The sequence below is a fragment of the Zonotrichia leucophrys genome, chromosome Z, assembly GCF_028769735.1.
Source record: "Zonotrichia leucophrys gambelii isolate GWCS_2022_RI chromosome Z, RI_Zleu_2.0, whole genome shotgun sequence".
NCBI lineage: Eukaryota > Metazoa > Chordata > Aves > Passeriformes > Passerellidae > Zonotrichia > Zonotrichia leucophrys.
Window position 1 is genome coordinate 46,535,958 of NC_088200.1, and position 27,863 is coordinate 46,563,820.

Consider the following 27,863-nt stretch of genomic DNA (forward strand, 5'->3'; position numbering starts at 1 on the left):
TGAAGGGTCAAGTCCTGTTACGGTATAATGCAAATAATAAGGAGCACTGGGCACTTATGCAACTATGAGCTTCCAATAAAATATGATAAAGCTATCTAATAATGGCAAAATGAAATAACTATTTCCTCCATGCTTTAAGCAGATTTATGGGCTCTTCCAATACAGCTTTGCTTGATGAACCTTGCCACCTAGAAACAAAGGACCCTCTCAGGCTTCTGGACAAAAGCTCTACAGAGCTGCCCTGTCAGCAGCTTTTAAAACTTGTCAAATATTTCTGGAAATTTTGTTTTTTTCCTTTTTTGCACTTAGCATTCAACCCCACTGGCGTTCTGCAGAAAAGAAGAAAATAATTTTTAGTTATTTTGTTTTGGAATCAGACAGGTATTTAAAGCCAGATTGGAAGCAGATTTTAAAAGGCTAGATAGGGGAGTTAAAACAAAAGAGAAAGGACAATGTGAAGTGGTTCCTTTAACACATCCTTACTAGGCAGTAAGTGATAATGTGGAAGAACACCAATCAAGTAGGGTACCTTCCAGACATCCTCATAAAGTCAAGAGAAAACATCTGCTGCCCACCCACTAACACTAACAGGGTGGAGTGCATAGCCCCTTTTTGTCTCCAGATGTCTCCAAGAAAGATAACATTGGTTATGGTCTGAGACTGAGAAATGCTTGTACTGTTGAATCAGATAAAAAAAATTAAATTATACATTAACAAAAAAATTTGCAATAGCATATGGCCTAGAAGGATACAGGAAGAAAACAGTGAGAACAAAAATCACTCAAACAAATTCAGCAAAATGATGACTGGCGAAGAAGACATCATTTGCCAAAGTGACAGAATTGGGTCTATTTGGGACTGTTCTCTCCAGAGACATCTGGTATCTCACCAAATTACTTTATGCTTTTGAAGCTCTAAAACAGCAAAGGGAATTGCCTTTGACTACAAAAGAAAGTAATTATTATAGTTGCAAATGCAATACATAGGATATATTCCAAAATAAATGAGATCTCTAAGCAAAGAGAAAACATAAAACAACAGTAAAAATTATGTGGTACATGGGCTCTTCTCCCTGTTCACTGTGCCCTGCAGAGGCTCTGGGTGATGGCTGGCATTCCAGGACAGTACCCTTTGTTAGGCAGGAGGTCAGTGTGCCTTCAAAGCTCATTGTTTGGGGCTGCAGCTGTTTCCCACCAGCCAGGGCACAACCTGCAACCAGTGTAGGACTTCAAGCTACCTGCTCTAGGTGTGTTCTGCAACAAGTCTGTGGGCTTGTTGCACGGCCCACACATGGGAGACCGGAGTGCAGAAGGAGACATCATCACAAGTACCACACAAAGCCTGTGTTTAGGGCCTACTCAATGATTGATATACACAGAACACTTTTGATAATCCTCCCTTTTGGAAGGTGTACCAAAAGCTCTGTGTCATGTATACCAAAATTCTGTGTCGCAAAAAGCCCCCAACCCAATCCAACCAAAAAAAAAAAAAACCCAAACAAAACCACACCCCCCACCCCCAAGCTAACAAAACCAAAACCAACCAACCAACCAGAAAAAAGTAATAGCCCCAAAAACCCCACCCAAACCTAAATCAAACAACAAAAAAATAGAGTTGCAAATAGAAAACAAATCTAAAGCACTGAATCAAATGCTGAGGAAATGGACACTTAACAGTATTTTTTAAAGAAAACCAAGGTTGGTAGGGAGCAACTTGAAGCAGTTTCTCAGCAAGAATTTGAATTTCAGTTTTGGAGATATCTGTGTAACTAAGTAGCATGAACAATAAACCTTTAAAAGTAAAGATTCTTGAAAATATATTAATTTAATTTTGCTTGAGTTTAGTCTGTGACACCAAGATTTATGGCAAGCACAGGAAATATTTTGTCATACAGTTATGGAAACATTGGTTTTGCCATTTCACTGATAATGGTCCTATGTTTGTTGTCTTTTACATTGAATTCCTCAAATGTCACAGTGAAGCATTTGTACAGATGGTGATGTCAGACTTACTGAAATAAGTCTTGTTCTGGTACACTTGATAGCTATTAAGGTGCTTCAGTTGCTTCTGATGTCAGTCAAAGACAGCGAGTAACATTGCATCTGCGTAAACACAGTGTCCTCTGAATGTCCTAGCAGCCTGTCTAGTTTCTGTGGAAAGCTCTCTGGAGCTTGCTCACCTTAAGAGTTTATATCCCGCTGCCTACGAGCAGATTACAAGCACAATTTTTTAAATAACCAAATTGCTCTTAGTCATCAACCTACAGTAAAAATTTTTCCTAATTAGCTGGTGTCCCTATCCGTGAATGAACTGCAAGTCCTAGGAGCAACACCCGGACTCCATTTTGAGTTATTCTGCCCTAAATGTCACACCGTATAATGCACTGTACTGAATGTTAATGAAAACTCTGTGTAACCTAGCAACCTAATGGGAAACACAGCTGTGAAATACGAGTTTGTTACCCTGTTGAACGGCTCAGGCCGCCTGGCTTTGGCTACTGCTGTATATCAAAACGTCTCCCTACCTGTGGAGCTCCTACATCGCGTGCTTTGCTGACGGAAAGCTGAAGCAGTGCCTGCTTTCTTCTAGCACTGCGTCGTTGGCTTTTGGTTTGTTTTATGGGTTTGGGGTTTAGGGGTTTTTTTTTGTTTGTTTGTTTGTGTTTGGTTTTGTTTCTTGGTTTTTGGGGGTTTTGTTTGTTTGTTTGTTTGGGTTTTTAGGGGTTTTTTAAGTTTTTTTTTTCTGCCTTTGTTTCTGTTTTTGTTTGTTTGTTTTTCTTCAGGAAAGGGAAGCGGTACTCTCTTGCGCGGTACTGTTGCTATGTAACACCCCCACCGCCCCGACGGCCGGGCGCGGCCATTTTGAACGCGGGCGGGAGGGCGGTGGGGCGGCGGCCAATCGGGGGCCAGGCTCGCGCGTCACGCGGCGGCCGCTCCAACGGCGCCGGGCCCAGGCGCGGGGTGCGGGAACGGCGCTCACTGCCGGGTAACAACGGGTAGCGGTGCGCAGTGCCCAGTGACGGCGGGTTGCGGTGCGCAGTGCCCGGTGACGGCGGGTAACGCTGCGCAGTGCCGGGTGACGGCGGGTAACGGTGCGCAGCGCCGGTTAGCGGCGCCTAACAGCGGTAACGGCGGCCCGCGGCGCGTAGGCGGAGCGGAGTGCCCGCGGAGCGAGCCGTAGTCGGTTCCGGGAAGATGGGGCCGTCAGGGCCAGGGGTGGCGAGGCCGTTGTGGGCGCGGGAGCGACCCTGCTGATGTCTTTTGCGGGCCGCCTCTGGCGAGAGCCCTCGAGGTGGTGGCGGACAGCCCAGCCCCCTGTTGATGCCCGCTCAGTGGTGTGCGGTCTGAAGTGATTCCCTGAATCGGTGTCGGTCTTGAGTCGGTGTAGCATAAAAGCTCCGCTGTTATTACCCCGGTGTTAACCGTAGCTGTCAGCCGCTGGGTGCTGTGTTACATCCTTAAACGCAGTTGTGCACCAGGTCCTGTGACGGGTGCCTGGCCCCGGCAGGGCCCCAGACCGCGCTTGGCAAGGCGCGCCCGCCCAGGGTGAGCGCGGCTCGGCCTCCCCGTGTGCCCCGCAGGTCGGCATTGGCCGTGGCTGCTGCTGGCAGTGCTCCTGGGTGCCGTTTGCCCGCCCTCTGTACATTTAGCCAGCTGGTTATTTTAATCGCTACAAACTTACAGTTCCAGAAAACTCCTAACATGGAGCTGGATTTTTCAGTTTTACTGTGTGCTGTATATTTCTCGTAATTTTTGGCCAGCTAGTGTGATTTCTTGGATCCGTATTGAGTAGATAGGTATCGTCTGTATACATTCTCAGAACCACTCAAGTCAAAGGTGGTATCAGGTTGCTTGCACCTTCAGTGCAGAAGAGTTCAAATTTATATAGTTTTCCTTTTGGAAAGCTTTTGGGTCTGATTAGTTTGTTCTTTTTGTGTCTTCCTACAAGTGGGTTAAACTTCAGTGGTAGGGCCAGGAGCTCCTTTCTTCAGTTAGAGGTGGGGTGTTAAGATGTTGCAGTGAAAGCCTCCATGAAAACAATATTGCTTAAGCTCTGGAGAAAAAAGGCTAATATTTTGCACATTTATGCATTACCAGAAGCCATTGGTGCCTTAAACGTGATGGTCATTTTCCAAACCCAAAGTGTAAGATTATAATTCAGTAATTTCTGTTCCTGTGGCCACAGTGTGGTCATTAAATGCTAGTAAATCGGAGCTAAAAAAAGGTAAAAGTGTGTGGAGGAACTGGATTATTAGAATTAATATCTTACTATATTTCCAGTCATTTAGATGCTAACAATATATTATTTTTCTAAATTATGCTTTTACAAATGGCTGTCCTCACGTGTCCAGTATAACTTGTCTTAATTTGACATACAGAATATTTGAGAAGCTTGGTTAATGCTTCTAGTCTGTGACAAATAAGAAAAAAAGTTTGCAATGTGTGATATCCTGTGTGGAATACTTAATGTTGTCCTGAAAATAAATAAATAAATAAATAAATGCATCTTCTAAATATACTGACAAGTGTCCCTATTGAGACAGTAGAATTACTTAACTCTTAATAGCTATGTCATAGCAGTATTTAGAGATTCTGTTTGGAAGTTAGTAGTGTTATTCTCTGTGGGTACTAAAGTATAACAAAACCTTATGCCTGAAAAGTGCTTAGTGAATTTTACTGGGATATGTATATCCAGTATGCAATAGCAAAGATATTTAGGAAATCAAATTTTATTATGTATGATGATAATTGAGACTTAACTGAAGTAGCAGAGAAGTTCACAACTGGCTCCGTATGTTTCCCTTGATGGTGGGTCAGGGAGTGTCCAAGGCTTTTGGGCAGACCTTGATGCTACAAAGTTAAATCTTAAGATGAAAGCAAGATCTCTACAACAGTCAGTGCTTAAAGATCTGGGCTTTTGTGTTCTTGTTATACCTGTTAGAGTGAGGAGAATAAAAATACAAATGAGTTGTTTTTTGGTGTTTGGGATTTTTTTCCCTAGCCCTTTTACTCACGCAACTTTACTTGCGCAGGTAGTAAGCATCATAAGACATAAGGTTTTTAGCTACACATTAAAGATTAGTAAATGCTGGAGAATATCCAGGAACATTTTCATGTTTTGAATATGTGTGTTGGATTGGCACTGTGATGCAAGATAGTTATATATTGAAAAAAAAGTTTATGGCTTTTTTCCTCTTTCTTATTTTAGGGAGAAATTTAGCACATAAAAGAAATGATTGAGTCAGTCAAATTAAGAAGGCAGTGCATGCTGGATTTCTTCTCACATTATGAACATCTTTGTGAACTTCAAGGCTCTCTCCCTCTGAAAGCTGTGAAGGCTAACGTGACTCATGATGCTATTGATCTCATTGTGGATCACATCAAAGCTACTGATTGGGCACCACTTCTGGATGCTCTCAGGCATAATAAGACTTTGGCTTCTATTAAAATGAGAAGTTTACATCAACATGGTCTTGAAGAATCAGGTCTGTATAAAAGATAAGTATGTTGAAGTATGCATGTTAAAACTTGTTGCATAAAACATCTGCATGATTGAATACATGGAGGGAGGAATTCTTATGCCTAAGGAATTGCTATAATTTAAGAAAGTACAAAAAACAAGGAAGATATTATTATAATTGCTTTTAAGCCAATACAGACTGGATTTTACTGATGTATGGTTTTTATTTTTCACTAGGTGTTGAAAGATGCAAAACTTACTTTAGAAGGAGAATTCCAGCAACTCTGCCAAAAGACTTGACTGGCCAACTGTGCAAAGCTGTGAAAGGCTGTCTCAGTATATCAGATGTACTAAAACATTTAGAACTGCAGGGTTTGCTTCTGAGGGAAAGAGACCTAGCACTTTTAACAAAGGTGGGAATATAATAGTATGTACAAATACATAGTACATATAGTACAAAATATACAAATTGCCCAGAATAGAGAATAGTAGCAACTAATCTTTGCATGTATTTGTTGCAGACAATACATGCAAAGATATCTTATGTAGTCTTTACATATACATAAAGAATGATTCTGCTGAGACTTTCAGCATGACCTGGTCTTAACTGAATGTCTCAGAAACACAAGGCTTACTAGAAAGATCTTAGCAACATCTCTACCATGTGCTTGAGGTGTATGACATAGACTTATGACTGAAACCACTGTGCATGTATGTGGTAGAAAGGAAGTTGTGGGACACCACGGAGATAGAAATTGATCCTTAGATGTATTACTGGAAAGCTCCAGTTTGCGCATGACTGACTTATGGGGGGGGGGGTTGCTGCTGGTTGCCCACAGACAAGCTTCCTCTGCAAGCTAAAGAAATGAACACACTTAAACTGAAGGTGAATGTTTGCTGGTTTTGACCTTTGTTTGAATCCCCTAGAGTTTCTTGTAAGGAACAGAGGATGAGTGGTTTGGTCTTTTTTTTTTTGTTTTTTCTTTCTTCTTTTCAACCAGGTAACAACGTTGTTTGTATTATTTTTCAGGGCTTGGCCACAGCTTCATCTCTGGAAAATGTCTCTTTAGCCCACTGTCCAATTGGAGATGGAGGGTTGGAAAGTAAGTTCAGAATCAAAACCTGTAAATATACTTTTCTCTTTTAAGTTTCCAAATAGGTACGCAAAATTTTCAGTATTTCCATTCCTGTTTTAAATTTGTCTATAGAGATTATAAGAACAATCTTTATTCTGCATAACTCAGTAGCATTTAAAGACTTGAATTTCTTCACTTCAGGCTAGTAAATACATATACTACTTTATAGTGATGTTTATACTTTTATCTAAAACAGCATTTGTATTTCTTTACCCTTTCCTGATTTGTTTAAGCTTCTATAAGTAAATTGAAATCAAATATTTTCTAACTTGTTCGGATATTCTTTGCTGAACATTTGCACTAGAAATGTATGAATTTAGAACACATTAATTGTATTGAAAATATAGTCTGTATTTCAACACTAGTTCTTTGTCAAAGCTTTTGGCTCTTAAAGCTGTCTCTTAACAGGCTGATGAAAAAGCATGTTCTGATAATGTGGAAATGCTGTGTGTAGATAACGTGTGCTTTTGTTTTCTTCAGCAATCTGTCAGAGTATAAAGAATACAGCTACTATCAGATTTCTTAACTTCACAGCATGTAGCCTCACGTGGCGAGGGGCAGAACATATCGCAAATTTATTAAAGGTAATTTAATGAACTTTCTTAGAATAGAGTGTTTGTAAGAACTTAATAAATTTAATTTTTTACTTCTGCTTTAAAGTCCAAAATCAGTTAAAGCACTTCATGAGGAGCTTGTGTGAATACCAAAATTAAGTGTATGTTCTTATGAAAGGTGTGAATTTGTATGACAAAAGTAGTTTAGTTTACTGGTGTGGAATTTAAATTTGCTATTTCTTAGAAAAAAACATAAATAATAAAGTATTTTCTTTAAATAAGGACTAGGCCTGTAAACATCTGACACCTGTTTTCAGGGTGTTTCTTTCATTGTCAATAATTTTGAAAAATGTCTCAAGTATTCTGAGTAAGAATAATCAAGTTTACAATTCAGAAGCTGCTGATTAAATGATCAGGAGATTTCTGCCTGGTACTGTGTTTTAATTAGTATTAATTGTGATTTCTGTGAAAGCACAAAATTTTTGTAGTATGTATTTATTTCCTATTCAATGTACCTTGAAAGTGTCTGTCAAAAGAAGGTGATAAAATAATTTGCAGCAAGTTTAATAATTTGCTTTGCAAACTGGGCAGTCACAACAATTATGACTTAACAGTAAGGTTTAAAAATTAATTATGTTTCTTGAACTCAGGAATGGTGTACTTATACCAGCATATATTTCTTATACCAACATTCAAGCCATTGGACATGGTTTACAGAAAAAGGTAACTTGTCATCCTGTCCTCAATTATGGCTTTGCCATTTCACTTGTTAACAGCTTCTTTGTTTGCAAAGCACCAGGCAATAAGAAGACATGGTCAAGCTTGGGCTGACAGCCTACGTTACAGGAGACCTGACCTTGAATATATGACTGGTTTGAGGCGGATTACTTTCAACTGCAACATGCTTGTTGGAGATAGAGGAGCAAGTGCCTTTGCGGACTGTCTAGGAGAGGACCTTTGGCTAAAAGGTATTACTAAGTCTTTTACTAATGAGCAGCAGAGTAATTCAAGAGTTTCCTTACGTAGTAACTATAGACATACTAATGTATATGTAATGAGATATTCCATATAATGTGGCACTTGGTCTATACCAGCAAATTCCCGATATACTGCATATCTGCTTGTTACTAGTTGCTGTAAGGATTTCAGCAGGATCTCCATATCTCTTTATCTCTACTAATATCTTTTCTACTATCTCTATATCTCACTACTGCATCTCTTAAAATATAGTAGTGGCAGGCAGAAGACTTAAAATTATCAGTTATAACAGTTGCAGCCAGAGGAGTAGCTTACTGTGTAGCTTGGAAAGAGTATTCTTTTTTTTTCCCCAAAGAAATTTCTCTTCCTCTTTTGAAGTATCTGAATACTGTTGTGTTATTTAGTATTGTCTGTCAGTATCTTTGAGAATGAATTTGTTCTGCAATATATGTATTGCTATACCTAGTAATTATACAAAATTACTAATAGTGCTGGTGTAAATCATAGCATTCTGTGTGTGGAATAAAATACCTGTTTTATAGTTTGGTTTTCTAGTTTGAGGCAGGTCTACAGATAACATCCATCCTGATGGAAGAGGATCAGATTAGAGAATACTTAAACTGGACAAACAGCCATCCATAGGCCCTAATGGGATGCGTTCACAAGTGCTGAGGGAGCTGGCTGATGTAATTTTGAGGTCACTCTCAGTAGCCTTTGAAAGGTCATGGTGATTTGGGAGAGTGTGCCTGAGGACTGGAGGAGGATAGCTAATGTCTTGCCTATTTTCAAGAAGTCTGGGAAGAAGGACTCAGGAAACTATAGTCGTTCTTGGATCCCTAGAAAGGCGAGGATGTGCTGCCATCTAGAGGGACCTCTGCTGTCTGGATAAATGAGCTGATGGGAACTTCATGGTGTTTAAGAAAAGGAAGTGCAAAGTCCTGCACTTGGACAGGAATAATCTGTGCACTAGAACATGCAGGGACTGTGTGGCTGAAAAGCAGCTTTGCAGAAAGGGTGCTGCAGATCCTGGTGGACAGTAAGCTGTCCATGAAACAGTAAGGTGCCTTTGTGGCAGAGAGAGCCATTAGTGTTTTGGATGCATTAAGCAAAAACTTTTTGAGCAGGTTGAGGGAGGTGATTCTTCCTCTTTACTCAGCACAAGTGAGGCCATGGAATGTGCAGTACAGGAGGGAACTGGAGCTACTGGAGAGAGTCCAGTGAATTGCCTCTAAGATGAAGGGACTAAACCAGCTCCGATTTCAGAAAAGACTGAGAAAGATAGGAGTCTGCCTTGGAGAAGAGAAGGCTCAGAGTGGAATCAAGGTGTCCAAATATCTGAAAGGAGGATGTAAAGGAAATGGAGACAGACTCTCTCCAGTGGTACCTGTGGACAAGGCAAGATGGAGTGGGTAGGGATGAAAACACTGGAGGTTTTTCCTCAACATGATGAAACCCTCTTACTTTGAGGATGACTGAACACTGCCACAGGTTGCCCACAGTGGTTGTAGAGTGGTTCATATTACCTCCTCTGCAGATGTTAACAGCTGTTTCTTAATGTTGAAAAGTGCTAGTTGTGATCTTTGAAAGCAATGCTCCGGTTTTTACACTTTTTTGATGACTGTTATCATCATGTCCTCAGTTCTCATGCTTCATTTTCTATGAAACGGAGGTTTTCAGCAGGATTAATTTTTTTAGACATTAACTATTAAATTAAATCACTAACTAAATGCTATACTACCTCTACTGATTTTTTTTTTTCCCCTCCTTAAACATTTTAGCGCTTGATTTGCAGCAGTGCGGAATATCCAATGAAGGAGCAAGGTCATTATTAGATGCTCTTCAAACTAACACAACATTAGTGGTACTTGACGTAAGAAAAAATCCATTAATTGGTATGTATCTGTGTCTGTATTTATTCTCTTTGTGTGGTTGTTGGTCTTTTTTTCTTCTTCATTAACTATATGGGGAAAGGTAAACTACTTTCAAGAAAAAAAGAACATGCCATGATAATTTGCTAAATATTTTTAACATAAGAAAACAACCAGAATAGGTAATATCTACTTACTAGTCAATGATCTGTTTGTTCACAAAAAGAATTGTCTCTTACAGAAAATTCTTAAAACCGTGTTTTAATTCATTCTAGGTCATGGTCTAATGAAAAAGATAATTGAAAGAGTTCTCAAGAATGGAAGCAGTGCTGACTCAGAGGTGTGTTTTACACATTTTGGAATGAATTTGGGATTTTCTTTATAGCTTCCATTGCATTTATTTTTTTAAAGGATGACTTTTTTCAGAATGAATCTGAAACAGCTATTCTGGTTCTAAACAGAAGTTTGACTCAGTACAAATGAAAAAAAAACCACTCTCTAGGGGGAAACCTAAAACCACTATAATGAACATGTTTCTGTATTTCTTTCCATGTATGATTTCTTATGGAATTAAAACTATCACACGTAATAAAACCTGGATATCCATTTAATGGAAAGAAAAATGGAAATGTGTGTGTGTTTGGGTATTACCATAGAATATTAATTAAATGTTGCTCCAGGACTGCTGGAGGGCTTTCTACAACATATGTCCTTGTCAACATGGTAATAATAAATTCTAACTAAAAAGTAAAGGAAACCACAATTTGTAATTTAGCACTTAATTTATTTTAGAACTTATTTCTTGTCTCTAACTTCTGTAAACCAAAATTTATAAAGTTGCTCAAGCCTGTCCTTTCAATGCAGACCATCTATGAAAACAGAGCTCAGTTTAAGTACATCATCCCCATTCATCTTGGTCTAACTGTCCACAGAGAGTTCACAGTAATGCACATAAACTGAATATCTAGACCGTTTATCATTAGGTATACTGTTCAAATATACAGAAATGTGATTCAGTTCTCAAAGAAGTCCCAGCAATCCCAGTTCTTGTGTTGGAATTTAATGCTCTTTTGGTTTTTGAAAAGACTAAATAAAGACAGAGCTGTGGATGTGTAGAGACTGTCAAATAAACTGAAAGTTTGTGTACAGAATTTCTGGAGGATTATTACAGTTCCCCACATCAATCTCTAGAAGACGTTTTTTGAGAAGTTGAGGTTGGTTGTGAAGAAGTACTCTTTCTGCTTGGCAGATGGGATTAAAATGTAGAAAATATCACAGGAATCATGTGAAAATAACATCTACCTGGAAATGCTAAAGATAATTGGAAAACCAGACCATGGAAAGAAGCAACTCTGGGAAATCTCCCATGTACTAAAAGATTACTTGACTCAAGACTTTAGTTTTATATTCAACCAGTTAGTGTGGTATCTTGAGTTTTATTAGCACTGCTAGTAATTCTTTATACTTCATTAACAACATGGATGAAGAAATACTTCCATTGGCTTACTACATAGCTTTGCTTCTTCTGCTAGTCACATCTGTCTTTCCTTCCATCCTGCTTTGTGTAAAAAGTGGGTGTTTGTTTTTCAGTAGCATGTAGTTGATTCTGTTCTGGGCCTTTTTTTTGGGTTTGCAAGAGTAATTGTCTACTGCTAATTGATGCCTTTGCTAAAACAAAAGCTATATATTCTAGCAGCACTAGAATGCTGCTGGTGAAATCATAGATATGTAATCATAAGTATGTCCAAGTGTAATAGGTGATGAAAGTTTGTGTGGTTTCTGAGAGACTGTAAATAGCTCAAGGGAAAATCCATTGAAGGTGTCTACAAAACAGGATACTTTCAGAGCACTGTTTTTATATTTTGCTGTTTTTATACTTGGATGCTTAGATGGTTTACAGCAAGAGCAGAGATGAGACAGGCTATGTGCTAGATGAACTTTTGATTTAACCTAGTAACGCTGCTCTTTTAGGTGTCTGGCAAAACAAAATTAAAATTACTTTTGCTCTTAGAAGCTTGCAAATTAATTTTACACTTTCTGGGTGTGTTTTAGTTTAAAATGATCAATTCACTTGCGCAGGGACCAGACCCACCTGGAGACACAGCAAAATTTATACAAGGTTTAATTGTATCCAATGTGAAAAGAAAAAGATCTTCTTGACAATAATGAATTTGAATTAAACTTAGAGCTCAGTAATGGCATTTTAATCATTCTAATGCTTTAGATGGGAATAGCTCTGGCATACTGTTTCTAGTACTCTGATGTGGGATTTAGGGCCATGTGAGACAAACTTTGTGTTAGTGTCATCTGTATTTTATTCAGTGACTGCTCCAGCACTAGACTTTGTATTAGTGATGCACATTGAAAAGTAAGTAATTTTAGCAGAGTAATTTTAGAATATCTGCCAGGAGTAATTATACTTTTTATCAAGGCAAGGGGAGCCTTTAGGAATAGAACTCTTGCTGTAAGGAAGGTAAATTTGAAATACAGCTGTGGCCTTCGATCATCACTGTCTTTTAATTTTACTTTGGGGCTTTTACTTTGTAAGGATGAATTTTCATTACAGGCAAATAATAATAGACTTCGTGTTTTTTAAAATACTGACTTTATCAGTAATACAAAATTGCATTGGGGAAGGTTTTGTTACTCTGGAGAGCTTTGGTCTGAGCCAGTCATTCCTATCAAGCCAGTTGTCTGAGAATGAAGTGCAGAAGCCAGAGTTGCCTCTCTATAGGGTTGATGCTGAGAGATTTTTGCTATAGAAGGAGAATGTTTTCCACAGGAGAAAGGATAATACTGGATGGGATATTGTAGTGATGTTTTGGGAACACTTTCTGGTAATATACACTATCATCTGCTTAAATTTGGACCTTGTGAGACTTCTGTTTTTTCTTGATTTTACAGCTTATAAAGTTTCCTATAAGTACAGTGTTCTCTAGATCTGACAAACTAATTTTAAATAAGCACCTCTTCAACTGTCAGTTGCTAAACAGATTTCTTTTTCTTTAAAAAATAAACCAAATTCTAGTTTAAGTGGCTGATGTCTCCGTCTTCCAAAGATGCTTTGAAAACTAAGCCAAAGAAAAGAACTATTGTCCTAGGAAGTGGTCGGAAAGGAAAAGCTACTATTCGGATTGGTAATTCTTTGTTTTTTCTGCCTATAGTACATTTTGTCTAGAAAATTTTATCTTAATGCTTAAGAGCTTAAATTAAAAAAAATGTATGAGGGCTCTAAATATTAGTGTTTTACAGAACATTTGTCTCCAAATAGAAAAAAAATGTTTCTTCTTAATGATATAATGCATCTTCTATTATCCTTGGTATCTGTAGGAAACTTATTCTTGTTTCTAGTGCTGCTAGAAACATGGCTGGAAAAATAGTAGGATATGCTGACTTTAAAATGTGTGGAAGCATTGCACATATTTATTCTGTATCTCTGCAAGCTTTCACTTCTGCAAAGCTTGGCAGTAGTAAGTTGTCTAGTTCTCCTGCTGTTGTAACCTTTTTGTAGCAGGCTGTCCTCTGCCAGAACAAGCAAACATGCATTTTTTAACTGATGTACAAAGTGTTCTAAGACATTTTTTAACTTCATGTAAACCTATTATAAATAGTATGTTTAAAATAACATAGGTATCTTGAATATTTATAATTTAGTACTGCTACTCGTGATACTGAACATTTTTCAGCAAGCTACTAAAAATTTCACTGTAATACATTTCACTGTCTCTTGTCTTCACTCTAGTTATCTGGAAGCAGAGAGGTACGTGATCTGGGTGGTAGTGGGAGGAAAAAATGCCTGGCAAATGTGGTTGTGGAGGGTTTTGTGGTTTTTTGTCTTTTTTTCTCTTTTGGGGGTTGTTTGTTGTGTGGGGGGTTTTTATGTGCTTTGGGATTGTTTTTTTTAAGAGAAGGACAAAGTCAAGGTGAAAACTATCCAGTTTATTATGTTCAGAATGAGTTGAGATTTTGAATCCTGTTAACAAAGTGATGCATTTCTAAACCATTGCAAAATCAGTTATTGTACTGATCTCAGAAAAACAATAATCTGGGTTCTCACTAGTTTAACTGTAGGAAATATAAGATGATTAGTTTTCAAGACTTACTGGTTTCTGGCTTAGAGAGAATGTGAGGCTCCTCTTGCCCTGATAAAAAGTTTAATTACTCCTGGTAGATATTCTAATAATGATCCACATTAGGTTTCTTTCTCAGTCTACTTTGATGCTGTATGATTTAAACAGCAAAATACCAGACCAGTAAACCCTACTTTTTCTTATTATTGCTCTGAAAGGAAGAGATTGCTGGTGTCCTATACCAGTGATCTGCATGAGTATCAGCTTTATTTTTAATTATTTTGCCCATAAATAAATTAATGTTCTTCACTCTAAAGCCACTAGAGGGCAATTTGAAACACATAGATGCCTGTACTGTCTGTGGTGGATGGTCTAAAACCCTCTAAGCTCTTCTGCTACAGAGCTTTGCCTCCTTTTTTGAAAACCAGCTTGTCTTGCATCAACCTAACAGCAGTTAAGTATACCATCTTATAAACTCAAGATTTTGGATCAAGTTTTTTTTTTTTTTTTTTTTTTTTTTGCAAAATTAGACTGAATGGCAGATTTCCTACAGTCCTTATGTATCACATAGAAAATTTTCTGAACAGTAAGCTGTGAATTCGCATTTGAATAATAAGGTATCATGAATTCTCTTTTTTTCTGGTCTTGCTCTTCAATTCAGGATTATCATCTAAAAAATCTGTAAGTCCTGGGAAGAAAAATTCTACTGTGAGAGAGAGTTACTCACCAAAACCACTACCACCAGGCACAAAGGGCTTCCTTCCTTGGCGGACTGCAGAACGTGCAAAGAGATACAGGTGAGATTTTCATAGTACAAGAGAAAATACTAAACCATAAAATTTGCATGATAAATACAGTAGAGAGCAATGTTAGCGTTTTAAAATATGATTTGAAAGTTATACACAGAATGTTGTAACTGTTGTCAGAGTTTTTTCTGTTTATATACATTTTGAGGATTTTACATAAATTCTTCTCTAGTAAGGATTTAAAATACACAAAAATACATGATAACCACTCATATGCAGCAAAAAACCCCACCACAGCCAAATTTACCTTCTCTGCTTGTTCTTTTGTTAATTATGATTCATCAAATGTATTACAGCTGAAGAGGCACGTTTAGCATTCTAAACTTTTAGTATAGTTGGGTTGAGATCCAGTCCACGGTGCTTAGGTATTTCCCTGCCTCTTTTTACTGCTTCACCCCACTCAATACCAGCATAATTATTGTGATCATCTAAGAGCGGTAAATTAAAATAAAACTGAAAAAAACTTACACATGAAAGCTGTCTTTTGAAACAATTCTTGTTTGTTTTAGTTTTTTAAATCCATTCCCTAGATCTTGGCCTCTCAAAATGGAGACTATATAACTATTTAAACAAAAAAATTTCTTAATGCTATATTGCAACTGTGGTAATTAAGTTTGTTTTTCAAAATACTGAACACCAAATTCTCCTATCAACTTTAGTTCAAAATAATTAACTAAGCAAGATGCCTATTGAAGATATTAATGTTAGCATCCAGTAGTGTTGCTCTAAATCATGATTAACTAGGGAGTACTAATCAAAATGAGAATGTAATGAGGATTAAAGGGATGTAGTGCAGTGTCTGATGCTGTTTATTTACTCTTTCTGCTTCACCTGTCCTAGAATTTTGTGTTCGGAGCATTATAAACTTTCCTCAAAAGTATGGTTTTGATTTTTTTTTTTCTGAACTTCAGAGGCAGGGCAGCGGATTGTGCTGGGGAATTGCCATTGAAGATTCAGGTACTGTTTCTCTCACACACTGGTTTTATTTTAGTGGGTAGCTGCCTGAAAAAAAGAGGAAAATGTTCTCAACACATTCTCATTGTCTGAAAGCTAAGACTGGAACATACTTTTAAAAATTATCACTCATAGGAGTAAAAAAAAAGTAGTTTACATCAGCCTTTGGTTGAATCTTCTTTGATAGTTAGTTTTCTTCAATTTCTATCTCTGTATTTTTTGGGTTCTTAGTCTTAGGAGCTAGTTGAGTTGGAGTATAGGCACAATCCCTCCATAGGCAATAGGAATAACCAACAGCATTTTTCTCTGAACGCTTTCTGCACCATCTTTCCTGACTTGGATTTGGATTATATGCTTGTTTTTGCACCTCTCTGTGAGCTGCTCTACCAGGAGAAGAAAAACCCCATCTGTCTTCCTTCTCCTTTGTATCTCATTTCCATCACAGAAGGATCTGATGGCTGCAGAAGCCACCAGTTATCCTCTACTCTGGTGTAGGCTTCCCATGGACTGCAGTCCTTTGGGAAAACTTGGGTATCGTAGGATGCCTGTGGGCAGCAGCACTTTTGACCCATCCCTCTGCTCTGACACAGGTCTTCCCTGGCTGGAATGAGGGTGTTGGCTCCACCATGGAACACCTCTTCCTGCTCCCAGCCTGATGTTCCCTCTGCTTTTTCTCACTCTTTTTGTTCCCACCTCTTGTGCTTGTCTGGCATTTTATGCCTTGCAAACGGTCAGCTGAGACTGGCTGTGTCCTGTGTGGGGCAGTCCTGGCTGTGCCTTGCAGGGGCTAACTCTGCTGCTAAATCCTCACCACAAATACTCAACATAGGCACACACAGAATTGGTTTTTTCAATATTGTTTTATGCAAATTTATTTCATTGATGTATGGCTGGGCAATGTGTATACATTGTAAAGGACTCTGGGAAACATCTGTATTTAAATTAAGCTTTTGATATGATTTAATCTTGATTTTTGCTAAACATTGTAATGCTACGAGTGGGCATGGTTTTCTTTTCTGGTGTAACTAGACAGCTGTTCCTGTGAAAGTGACACTAGAACGTGCTTCTACATCTGAAACTGAAGACACAGAAGATTTAGAGGATGTTGTCCAGCAGACTGTTTTGTTGAAATCATTAGATGATAAGACTGATGTAGCACAATATCAACAGTTACAGGTAAGAAGCATGTTCAGTGCCTTAGACTCCGTAAAGACAAATTATATAAGTTAAACTATGTTTTATTCAGAAAATTGTAATAAAACAAATAACCAGTTTTGGAGCAGGATTTCAGAATAACTTAATACAGCTGCAGTATGTGTAATTTCTCTGTTCCAATCTTGCATCATAGTACACAGATCTTTTGATTGATGTTATTGCCTGTAGTATTTTCTTTCAAGTATTTCCTTTATAAAAGTAATTTAGTGTTATTTCTAAGAATTAAAATATAGAAATGACTGTTGTTTAAAAATAATTACAGAAAGAGCTGAAAATGTTTGAATTTCATTTTTTAATTGAACCTAGTAAACTTTTTTCATCTGCTTTTTATTATTTCTTCTACTTCTTTGATACTTAAAAAACTTAGCTGGTAGTGAAACGGACTATTTGTGCAAATATCTTGATTGGGAATCTTATAAAAGAAAGGGGTGCAGAAAAGGTGTATATCAGTGGCTCTGTAATGCTGCTGAGGTAATCTAGCACTATTATAAGGTAACACCCTCAGGCAGAATAAATGAGTTAACTGTTTTTAGTCTAAAGTATTGAGATTTTAATTCTGTTCAGAGAAAGCAATGATTACTTCTGTAAATAAGATATACAGTCAGTCTGGATTTGCAGGTCGTTGTCAGAGCACCATGCTGGGTGAATATGCTGTTTGTATGTCTAAATATTGGACTGTATATTTGTCTTTGTGTATGAGGAGTGAAGTTAAGTTAACTTGCTGTAGGTTTATTAGTAATGGAAATGTTTCAGGTGGGATAGAGTTGTGGAAAGCAAAAGGACTGTACAAATACTGCATGAATAACTACCAGCCTTTTCAGCTGATGTATACTTTTTCTTTAGACCTTCTTCTCCCTAGAACTCTTGTTCAAGGTTTTCACATGTTGCTGGAAATTAGTTTTATAGCAACTTTTGCTGTTAGTGTGCAATGTATTGACATTGTGCTGTGTGATGGCTTCAACACTCTTACCAAGAGCACTTTGTCTGAAGTCATAGAATTCTATGTCACGTGTAAATTGCTCCAAAAACTTGTATGTAGGAACTACTGTGCTTGCAGAAAGCTTTTGATGTATTTATTCTTGCTTTTTGGAGAGGGAAGAATATTATATTCATAAGACACAGCAGAGGCATGCAATGTTTTGTGCTCTGGGGAGGGGTTGTCATACTGATCACTAGGATGTCATATTGACCATACCACAGCTAACACATCGGTGTTAGCTGTACTATTACATGTAGGGCAGCTATGAGGAAGAGACAATTTATGATTAATTTCAACTTCTTTGTAGAGAAACCCACACATTTTGGTAACCTACCCCAAAGTTTTGATTTTTGTGTGCTTGTAAAGGTCCAGATTTTCATGACTTTCTGAATTTGAAAACCAAAATACTTTTTTAGGCCATGGTTGCTTATCAGATAGCACCAATTAAGCAATCTGCACCTGATTCTGTGCCTCACCCGTTGTTTTTGTTACATTCACAAAAAGCAGGTTTCACATTACAGCGGAATCAAACTATCAAATTGGCCCCGCTGAATTGTCTCTTTTCCCTCTCTCTCTTAGCCTTTTCATTTCTGGCTTCAATCTTTTTCTCTTGTGCCTTTTTTAACATTTGTCTGATCATAAGACTGTCATTAAACAGCTGTTACTGTGCAGTGGCTTGTGAGGGGACATGCCTTGAGGAACTAATCCAACTGAAAAGTAGTCCAGTGTATTTGGTGGTAGCAGACCTTTCAGTTAATGGGACTACCAGTTGTGTTAAAGCAACAATGGGAATGCAGAGTAGGAATAAACAGTAAGGGGTGAGAGTTCCTTAAACTGCTGCTTTGTCAACAAAAAGCTCTCCAGGCATCTCTTGATGTGACTGAAGGACCAGACTTTCACTTAAGTATGCAAGTTTTGGAGAACTTCCCTACATCCTTCTGCAGAAAAAGGGGCTTTAGGCATACTACTTAATATAAGTAGTAGTAGTATTTAGTTGTGTTTTCATAAAAAAAAGAAAAAAGCCCTGGCTGGTGAAAGCCTAGTATCTGCTTAAATGAAAAATGAAAATTGATAATTGATAAATATTCTCTCCTTCCACTAGAGGGAATCAAATGTCACAGTTGGTTTTAATGATGTATGTACTTGAGGTAACTCCCATACTTTTAAATTTTAACTAGGGATTTAACTGGTGAACTTTACCCTTAATTAGTTATCAGGGCAACTCTTTCTACATCTCACTACTTTGTGAATTGCAAAGAAGTAGAGATTACACTGTAACTTTTTTTAAAGTATGATGCAGTCAAATAAAAGAACATGGCTGATCAGTTACTAAATTTTTTAAAATATAATTTTTTAAACTTCAGTTTTATACCTCTGTCTATGTTGAACCAGACATACTGCTTATGGTAATTCTAAGGACTACCTGTATTTTTGATATTCAGTTTCATCTTAAAGTCTATCAGTGTTATCCTTCTGGGCTGTAATACTTGAAGGCTTAGTCTTGTAGCTTGGATGTACATTTACCTCTCTGATATCAATTTTAATTTTTTTTTTCTTCACAGAGACTAGGGGGTTGTGTAAACTAGTGAATTTCTTGAAAGCAAATCAAAGATTAAAATGTACATATTGTTGTAACACAATGGTGACAAATCAGTTTCCTTAAATGCTGGCTTTGCTACTGCTTATGAGGAGATGCAATTGCAGTGTTCAGTTTTGTTATGAACTCAGTCTATAACCATGAAATACTATGTACATATAGAGTGTGATAAATCAAGTTTAAACATCACTGCAAAACATCTACATTTCTGTTTAAAAAATCGTAATAATTTGATTACTGACCTTTAGCATTACAAACCAGCAATTTGAAGAAAAAGGTCAGCGCTTTCATCTTTAAAATTATCTAAAATCCATCCACAACAAAAATACTAGAGAGCTATGGTTTCTAAAGTAGAGTTCTAGCCTGCATCCTAGAAACTTCAAAATATGAATGATTATACATGTGCACATGCACTATAAATGGAAAGGTAAGAATTCTTCAGTCTGTGATAGCTTATACTGGTCTTCAGAGCTAGGCTGGAGGACTGTCAAGTTGTCAGTGCAGAACATTACGGTTTCTGCTTTCTGTGCTGAGCTTCTGTGTAAGTAGAGGTTTTGTAGCTCCCATTATTTCCACATCTTCAAAGATAGATGGCAGTAAGATTATGATATTTGTGGATGGTTCTCCTTAGATATTTGCCCCCCACCCTGTGCCTGCAGGTTAGACATAGTGCTAAATCTGCTTTGATGCTCAAATAGGAGTGTGATAAAAATATGACTATAGTTTTCTACTTGCAGCGTTTGCTTGGTTGATACTAGTCTAGGGATTTTAGGAGTGGGCTTCAGTGGAATAGTGACAGACTGGTAGTCATCACTTGGAGTGGTTGTAGAACCTGCATCTTGGAACCAGTTGCAAAAGTACCTTGCAACTTATAACACCTTTGCATTTGTAGAAGGTTTATTTTTACTATGCTTTCTGTTGCACACTAGTTTTCCCAGTTGGTTACTTATATGAAGTGCAGTAGTATGCATTGGAAAAGCTTTTACTAGTAAACAAACTATTTCAGTACTACTTGAATCTTTGATTATCGTTAGAACTGGTTGATATGGTACGTACAAAATGCAGTGTCCTTTTACGTATATGTGCTTGTACACAAAGTGAAATGGAGAAGTTTTGTATACTTTTAATTTGTGTAGTCTAATCTCTGAAAAATAGAATAGTGTGATAATTCAAACAGTTTTCACCTTTTAAATCAGAAGATTGTTAAGGTGTACAAGAACAAAAATTCTTTCTTGTTTTTCTAGTTCAGATGCTGTAATTAAAGACAATAATGCTCAGCTGGGATGCAAGAAAATGTGGTATTGCAAATCTTGACTGCTCTTACTGAAATTGAGATTTTAATTAAAATACAAGTTTAGGCATATTATGAATAAGACTAGAATAAATTTTATTAGGTGTTTTGGATTTGTTTTTATTCTTGTTAACTCAACACTAACCTTAGAATTGTGAAAAGCTTTTTATTGAAGAGCTAAATGAAACCAATTAGAAAGAGTACAGTTCTTACATTTCAGAATTTAGCATTCTGACTACTTAGAGTACAGTTCTTCAGAATTTTGTATTCTTACAATTATAAGAAGGGATAAAGGAAGGAATAAAATCCTGGCTAAGGAGTATAGTTGGAAAATCTAGATATGGCTGCTAAGGATTTCTTGTTAGAGCCCAATTTGAGCTTTATGATGTAGATATACTTAGTTAAAGATGATGCTTGAAAAAATGAAGGGTAAGTAGAGAAGAACATATGTTCTTGATGGTTATCTCATAGACCAAAAAGACTTGGACTGTAATTTGATGTGATCTGTTGCAGCCTTACAAATCTGTTAAGTGAATAACACTTACTTCTACTTCTCTGTCTTAATATTTTGCATCCTAGATGGTCTACTGGTAGGCCTCTGTCTTGTATTTTTGAAGAAGGTATGTTTGGAATACCATTTGCTAGCTGTTAAGTTTTTTCTTATTGCATGTTAATCTGACATTTTGAGATAAATTTCATTATAGTTTATCTGTGTTTTGGTAGTTGGAGCTGGAAGAATGCATGGAAAAACTAAAGGAAGAACAGAAAGCTAGAGTAAAGGCTGAGGAACGATTACTAGAGGTAAAGATACTTAACTATTGACGATATTTACTTTTAAAGGAGGCACTGCTCAGAGAATGCACTTGCTTAGGGGTAATTATCAATGACTGCTAATGTGGTAACTTCCAGATTTTCAGTTCAAAGTCACGTGGATCGTTTACTGTTCTTAAGGGCAGTGATGAAATCTGTGTTTAGTAATGTTTGTTCTACTGATTCTGTTCCAGAGCCTTGAACTCCAGCTCAAGCTACTCTTTCAATGTGTTTTATTCATTTTCTGAAACACTTATGATCTGGGACATCCTGATACTTGCTTTTCTCAAGAAAGTGATTAAATCTATTTGGAGTATGTACACATAGATAGTTCTTTGTCTCCCAACTCACTAACCATGATTTGTGCTGAAAGCTGTGTGTCGCAACTGTTGTTCAGTTTGGTTTATTCTGTACCTTTGATTTTTAAGTTTTATTTCTGCAGGCATTAACCATATTGGATGGTTTTCTGCATGTCACTTGTTGTGAAGTGCAGTTCAGTTTTGACAAAACTGAACAACTTACCACAGTTGACTTGTGAGGTCTGTTTCCCCTCTGCTGTTGCTGACCTAAAAATATTCTTCTGCATGAATAAACAGAATTTCTTGTTATGTAGTTGAGTGTAAGGTAGTGTAAGCAAAGGGATTTGGTCCTTACATGTGATTTGGGGGAAGTGAAAGCCGTGATATCCTTTGAAATATTAGCAACAGGTGATACCCTGCAGCAGATACCCACAAAGAACTCCCCACTTCTCAAAGACAGATTGTAGCCCTCTTGTGTGACTATCCCCATCTTCCTGCAATATGATGTGCACCATTGGGCTCTGCTACCTGTCTGTTGTTTAGATCCTTAAATGCTTTTTAGGCTGAACACCCCCTACAAGAAATCTTCCTCTGTCAAGGGTAGGCTGGTTGGATTTAGCACCTTGAACGAGGAGATGGAATAAAACAAGTAGCATTAATCTCTAAAAGTGTTTATTTTGTTCCTTATTTATCACCTACAGTGCACTTCAAAATCTGTAATTTTTTCATCCTCTCATAAAAAATAAAAGACAGAAAGCCTGTGTTAGTACTTGATTGCATAGCTGTAATCTTCAATGAGTGAGTTAATGCTTCCCTCGAACACAAAACCGTGTATATCCTGTGGTGATCGTGCAGTTTTCAGTTTCATCATCAATTTGATTACTGGTCGTTGTGGAGAAAGATTGAATAATCTTAAACTTTCAGTTTTGGGATGCACAGTGCAGGGGAGAATTAACAGTAGTATGCATAATACCCCCAGTATAGAGGGGTGAATATAAGGCGGGCATTGGCCTTCATTAAAGTTTTTAATGGTAAAATAAATTCTTTGGTGTTAACATGTCATTTAATACATACAAAGTAAAACAATATGGAAGCTAAATTTTTCCGCTTGTACTTGATCTGTAACATTCTGTACATATTGAAGACAGTGCTAAGCCAGTGGCTGTGAGTGCCTGCAGGAATATCTATGGAAGCATAGAACTGCATCTGTGGATAAGCAGACTTGCACAGAGCTCATGCAACAGTGCCCTGAAAGTGTGTGGTACAGCAAACTCTGCATCTTGTTACATCAGTTGTGATGCTGCTGTTTAGGCACACAGGTGAGGTTTGATATTTTGGGGTCTTTTAAACTGAAAATGAAAGAAATTTCTTTTTTTTTTTTTTCCTGCATAGCTGGAAATTGAAAATGCAAGATTAAGGAGTCTAAATATCTCCCTATCCGAGGTTCTTCATGCACAGTCAGTAACCAACATGATTTTGGAAGATGAAGGTGTTCTAGGCAGCATTGAGAACTCTTTTCAAAAGTTTCATGCTTTTTTAGACCTCCTTAAAGATGCTGGGTAGGTTGTCACTTTTAGTCTTGCTGTTTTTCCTGAGATCTTTTCAAAATTATCCTCACAATGAAGTATGCTGCCTGCTACCCTGCCAGATTTCTAGGTGTGTAGTCTGAGAGAGCAAAGGAAAATAAATTAGCCATTTTTAAAATAAATGACCAATGTTTAAATAAATTACCTATTGTTTAGTCTTTTCCTAGTGGCAAAGGCATGATCTAAGTACTGTTCAGCTAAGTTCATGCATCTGTCTTCAGGAAAGGCTTTCAAGAAGCCTATTCCAAAAGAGTAGAAAGCTTCTCTTAAAGCCTCTTTCCAGGTCTTTAGTGAATCACCTTTGGCTCTTAACATTCCCACAATATGAAAGACTCAAAATGCAGTTGAACTGCCTTCAGACAGTGTCCTGTTACCTTGTGCTCTCCAGTCACAAACTGAAGTATGGAAATCTACGTGGGATTTGTATCTCCAGCCTTTGTATTTTAAGTCTGTATTTATTGTTACTACTAGTAGTAATAGTAGTAGTAGTACTACTACTACTACAGAAAATTGATTGAAATTTGTATTACCACTGTATTTGCAATTTGTCAGAGGATGGTTCATCCTTCCCATTTTTCAAAGAATTTCAGCTTGAACCCAGCTTGTAAAGTTTGTATGACCAAGTGTGGCAGTCTCATCCACAAGAATGGAATGATATGAATATGCATTGTAGTCTACTTTGTGGATTCAGAGAAGATCATAGAAGACTTTATTTGCCCTCCCTATCTCCCACTTGCAAATTGTAGTGATGTAACTCAGGACCTAGGTGACAATGGCCTCAAGTTACGCTAGGTGAGGTTTAGAAGGGACATAGAAAAAATTTCTTCCTGAGAGTGTCGTCAGACATTGGAATAGGCTGCTCAAGGATGTGGTGAAATGGCCACCCCTTCAAGTGTCCAGAAAACATCTTGATGTGGTGCTTAGGGGACATGGTTTAGTGATGAACCTAGCAGTGTTAGATTAAAGGCAGGACTTGATAATATTAAGAGGTCTTTTTCAACCTTAATGATTCAATGATTTTCAACTTTAATTATTCCATGATTCAATGATTCTGACTTACTGTAAAGTTCACCATGAGGCTTTGTTTTAATTTTTGTGACAATTGGTTTGTAGAGTTGCCATTACTACAGGAGTTTCAGATTTCTCAGGAAGGGAAAAATGCAATTTCACTGCATGAAAAAAGTTTCGTTATATCAGCCCTATGTCTATTCATAGTAAATAAGGAGCTTCACTGAGCATTACAGGATCCCAGTCATGAAGAATGCTCTTCTCAGTAAGCTTCTTTTTATCATATGCTATGCTATCAGTTAATGACTGCAGCTTTTTACTGAGGCTGAAAACCCACATGTGATTGATTTGGCCAACTTACAAGCTGGCAGGTGACCCAATATCATTGTATTTGTGAAGCTTGTCATTGACATGTCAAGAAATTATGCGATTTGGAGATGTGCATCAATTTCTGCTTGAATGGACAGAGTTTTAATCTTTGTTCTGCCTGACATGGAATCTCATTGCCAGTATGCTGCTCTGAGTTCAGTGCTAACTAGAGAACTTCATTCTCAGCCTTGTAACGCTTGTTTTGATTCTGCAGGCTAATTTGTGCAAAGACAAGAAAATACCTTCAGCTGCTTGTTTTTGTCTTAGTTAAGATACTCTGAGCTTCACTTAAAGTAATAGAAAACTATGTTCAAAGCTTTTAACAGATTCTGCTTCTGGTTTTGAATGTTGAGTCTTTCAAAAAGTAAGAATAATTTATATATATATTTATAAAAATAGTGATTTTATATTATACATTTACCTTACAGGCTTGGACAGCTTGCTGTATTAGCTGGGATAGACCAATCAGATTTTGGTATTTTGGGGCATCCACAAATGAATGCTACTCTCAGTAAGCCTGTGAACGTGGTAAAGGAGAAGTCTTTTGAAGAAGAAAGACAGGATCATACCGAGAATAACAAAGTAAGTCTTTATAAGGAATGCTAGAGGCAATTCTACTTTATACTCTTTAATGTACTTTTTAGCTGTTAATCCCCCTCTGATTCTTGAAATTATTACTGCAACCCTTTGCTGTAGCTGCATTTATACAGATCATAATAATTCAGTGATTAGTGTAAGCTTAAAGTGTTTACCACTTGGAGCATGAACTGCAGTACTTTGTAACATATTAAGCTTTGGTGGTAATTCTGTTGTTTCCTTGTCTGAAATAGGAAGTTCCAGTAGTGGAATGCATCCATTCAAATTGGAAAATAACATGATAAGGTTTCTTAGAAACATTTACTAATGAAGTATAGTATTTTGAAGAACCCTGGTCTTATAGGAAAGGCTATACAATGTACCTACTGAAAATCATAAGTTTTCTTGTAAGTAATTATAGTGTATATGTCCGGTCCTGTTAGATTTCTCTGCGGCCATGACATGAGCTTCAGGCAACTACAAATTTGTAATATTTGTAAATATTGCATAAAGTTTGACCTTCTACTCTGTGAATTAATAGTAAACCATGCAGATTTTTCAAAGGAGATATTAAAATTTCTGTAACAAAGAAAAAAAAAAACCAGGCTTTTTTAAAGGCTGTTAAAAATTTAGATACTGGAGGCCTATAGCTATGTCCAAATTGAATAAAACTGTTGTACCAAGAATCACTCTACATTCCAGTGTGTTTCTTATATCCAAAGTCTCCTACTCTATTTTAATTTCCTCAAGAACACATGAGATCCTTAAATGTAATGTTAAAAATTTGGGGGTTGTTTTAACAGTGTGGAGAGAATTTTCAGTTTTGCAGTTTGAAGACTCTTGTTCTTGCCTCCCAATACTGGTGATTAGTTTGGGTTCTGGTAACAGGTAGGTGTTGTGGTATAGAGTGTTGAGACTACACTTCTGTGAATTGCTAGTAAACATAAAGAATTGCAGGTTTTTTGGGATGATAGATGTGATTAAGTTTTGGCTGCTTTTGTTAACTGATGCATCTCTGGTATAGATTTGAAACTAGATGTGAAACTGTAATGTGCCTACTCTGTGTCATTATCACCCTAACAATCTTCAGAAATCTGTTTTGGAAGGTGATAAAGATCGTTCAATTGCTATTACTCTGTCTCTTACCTGTATTAGGTAAAGACTCTATTTTGCTCTGCAGACTCCAGTATATGTGGCAGTTTCAAAACTGGCTTTTTTTTCCTTTTTTTTTTTTTTTTTCTTGTCCCTCTCCTCTAGTTGCCTGTCTTTTCATTGGAATCTTTTGTTTCAGAACAGAGGTGGAGACATCCAACTTCCTCTTCCTGGCACATTTCAATCCCAGATGGTTGTGAATAATGCCTTTTCATCACTTAAAGAAAAGAGAGAACTTCAGGCTGCTGGACAGCAGTACCAGCCAGGTTTGTGGAGGGAAAATGAAGCTCAAACAATTAACCAAAGTAAAGAGAATAAGCCTCGAAGTAGTACTCCAGTATTATCTGAGAGAAGAGTCAAACAAAATGAACAAGTAAAAGGACATCACTCAGCAAGGCAGTTGGCTACCAGTCTGCATTCATTTGCTGATTCCAGTGTACAAATTGGAAGTGATGATAGCAGAATATCCAATGGTATTCCTGGTGAAAAAAGCAAAAATTATTCCTCTAAGAAACACATTCCTCTAGCAAATGAAACAGCAGCTCCAAGTAACGGAGTGAGAGGAGACAAAAGTAGACTGCAGACAGTAAGTGTTAGCTCTGGAACTGATACTGTAGGATCTGTCTCTGAAATACAGGAAAGTATAACAAGTGTTAACAGCATTTGAAGTGGTTCTAAAATGTTTGAACTGTTCTTTGCACTTGCAAGATTATGTTTTGGATGTCTCAGTATAATGAGTGAATTTTTTTGTAAAATTTTGTAGACTTGGACTTTTTAAAGCATTTCATACTGCTCGGTATTCCTGTTACATGCTTACATTCTTTGTCACTAGATTTTTAGTTTTGAAAACATGTGATGCAGCTAAAATGGTACCCATGAGTTTGTACTACGCACGAGGGACTCGACATACAGATTTCATTATCGCAGATTTTTGAGAATAATAAAGTTAATTTGAGTACAGTTTTTTCCTAGTGTTTATTTTCAGTGTATTTCAGTGGGAGTGCAGAAATGGTTTTGGGGCAAACATCAATTCCTGCATAACAGTGTGTGAGTATGACATTCCGAAAATTAGCAGAAGTTTCAGAGTCAAAAATGAGCCCATAAACATTGCTATAGGAAAACTTTAAATACAGCCATCATTAGTGCTATGACTGT

The 27,863-nt window shown here is 37.3% G+C and overlaps 1 protein-coding gene across 8 annotated transcripts; it reads left to right on the top strand.

Annotated features, from left to right (window-relative positions):
• The first annotated feature begins 2,479 nt into the window (after positions 1–2,479).
• On the top strand, positions 2,480–27,671 carry CEP78 (centrosomal protein 78). Of its 8 annotated transcripts, none has more exons than XM_064735347.1 (17): positions 2,480–2,609; positions 5,209–5,485; positions 5,698–5,873; positions 6,491–6,563; positions 7,077–7,180; positions 7,944–8,118; positions 9,907–10,020; positions 10,272–10,336; positions 13,025–13,133; positions 13,739–13,756; positions 14,728–14,863; positions 15,784–15,829; positions 16,856–17,002; positions 21,632–21,709; positions 23,410–23,576; positions 25,409–25,562; positions 26,848–27,671. In XM_064735347.1, the coding sequence occupies exons 2-17, from the start codon at positions 5,233–5,235 to the stop codon at positions 27,373–27,375; spliced, it is 2,343 nt and encodes a 780-aa protein (XP_064591417.1). In that variant the 5' UTR covers positions 2,480–2,609; positions 5,209–5,232; the 3' UTR covers positions 27,376–27,671. The 8 variants fall into 8 exon arrangements, with proteins under 8 accessions (XP_064591417.1, XP_064591419.1, XP_064591415.1 ...); XM_064735349.1 differs by lacking the exon at positions 2,480–2,609 and adding an exon at positions 2,914–2,985; XM_064735345.1 differs by lacking the exon at positions 2,480–2,609 and adding an exon at positions 2,923–3,091.
• The last annotated feature ends 192 nt before the right edge of the window (positions 27,672–27,863 follow it).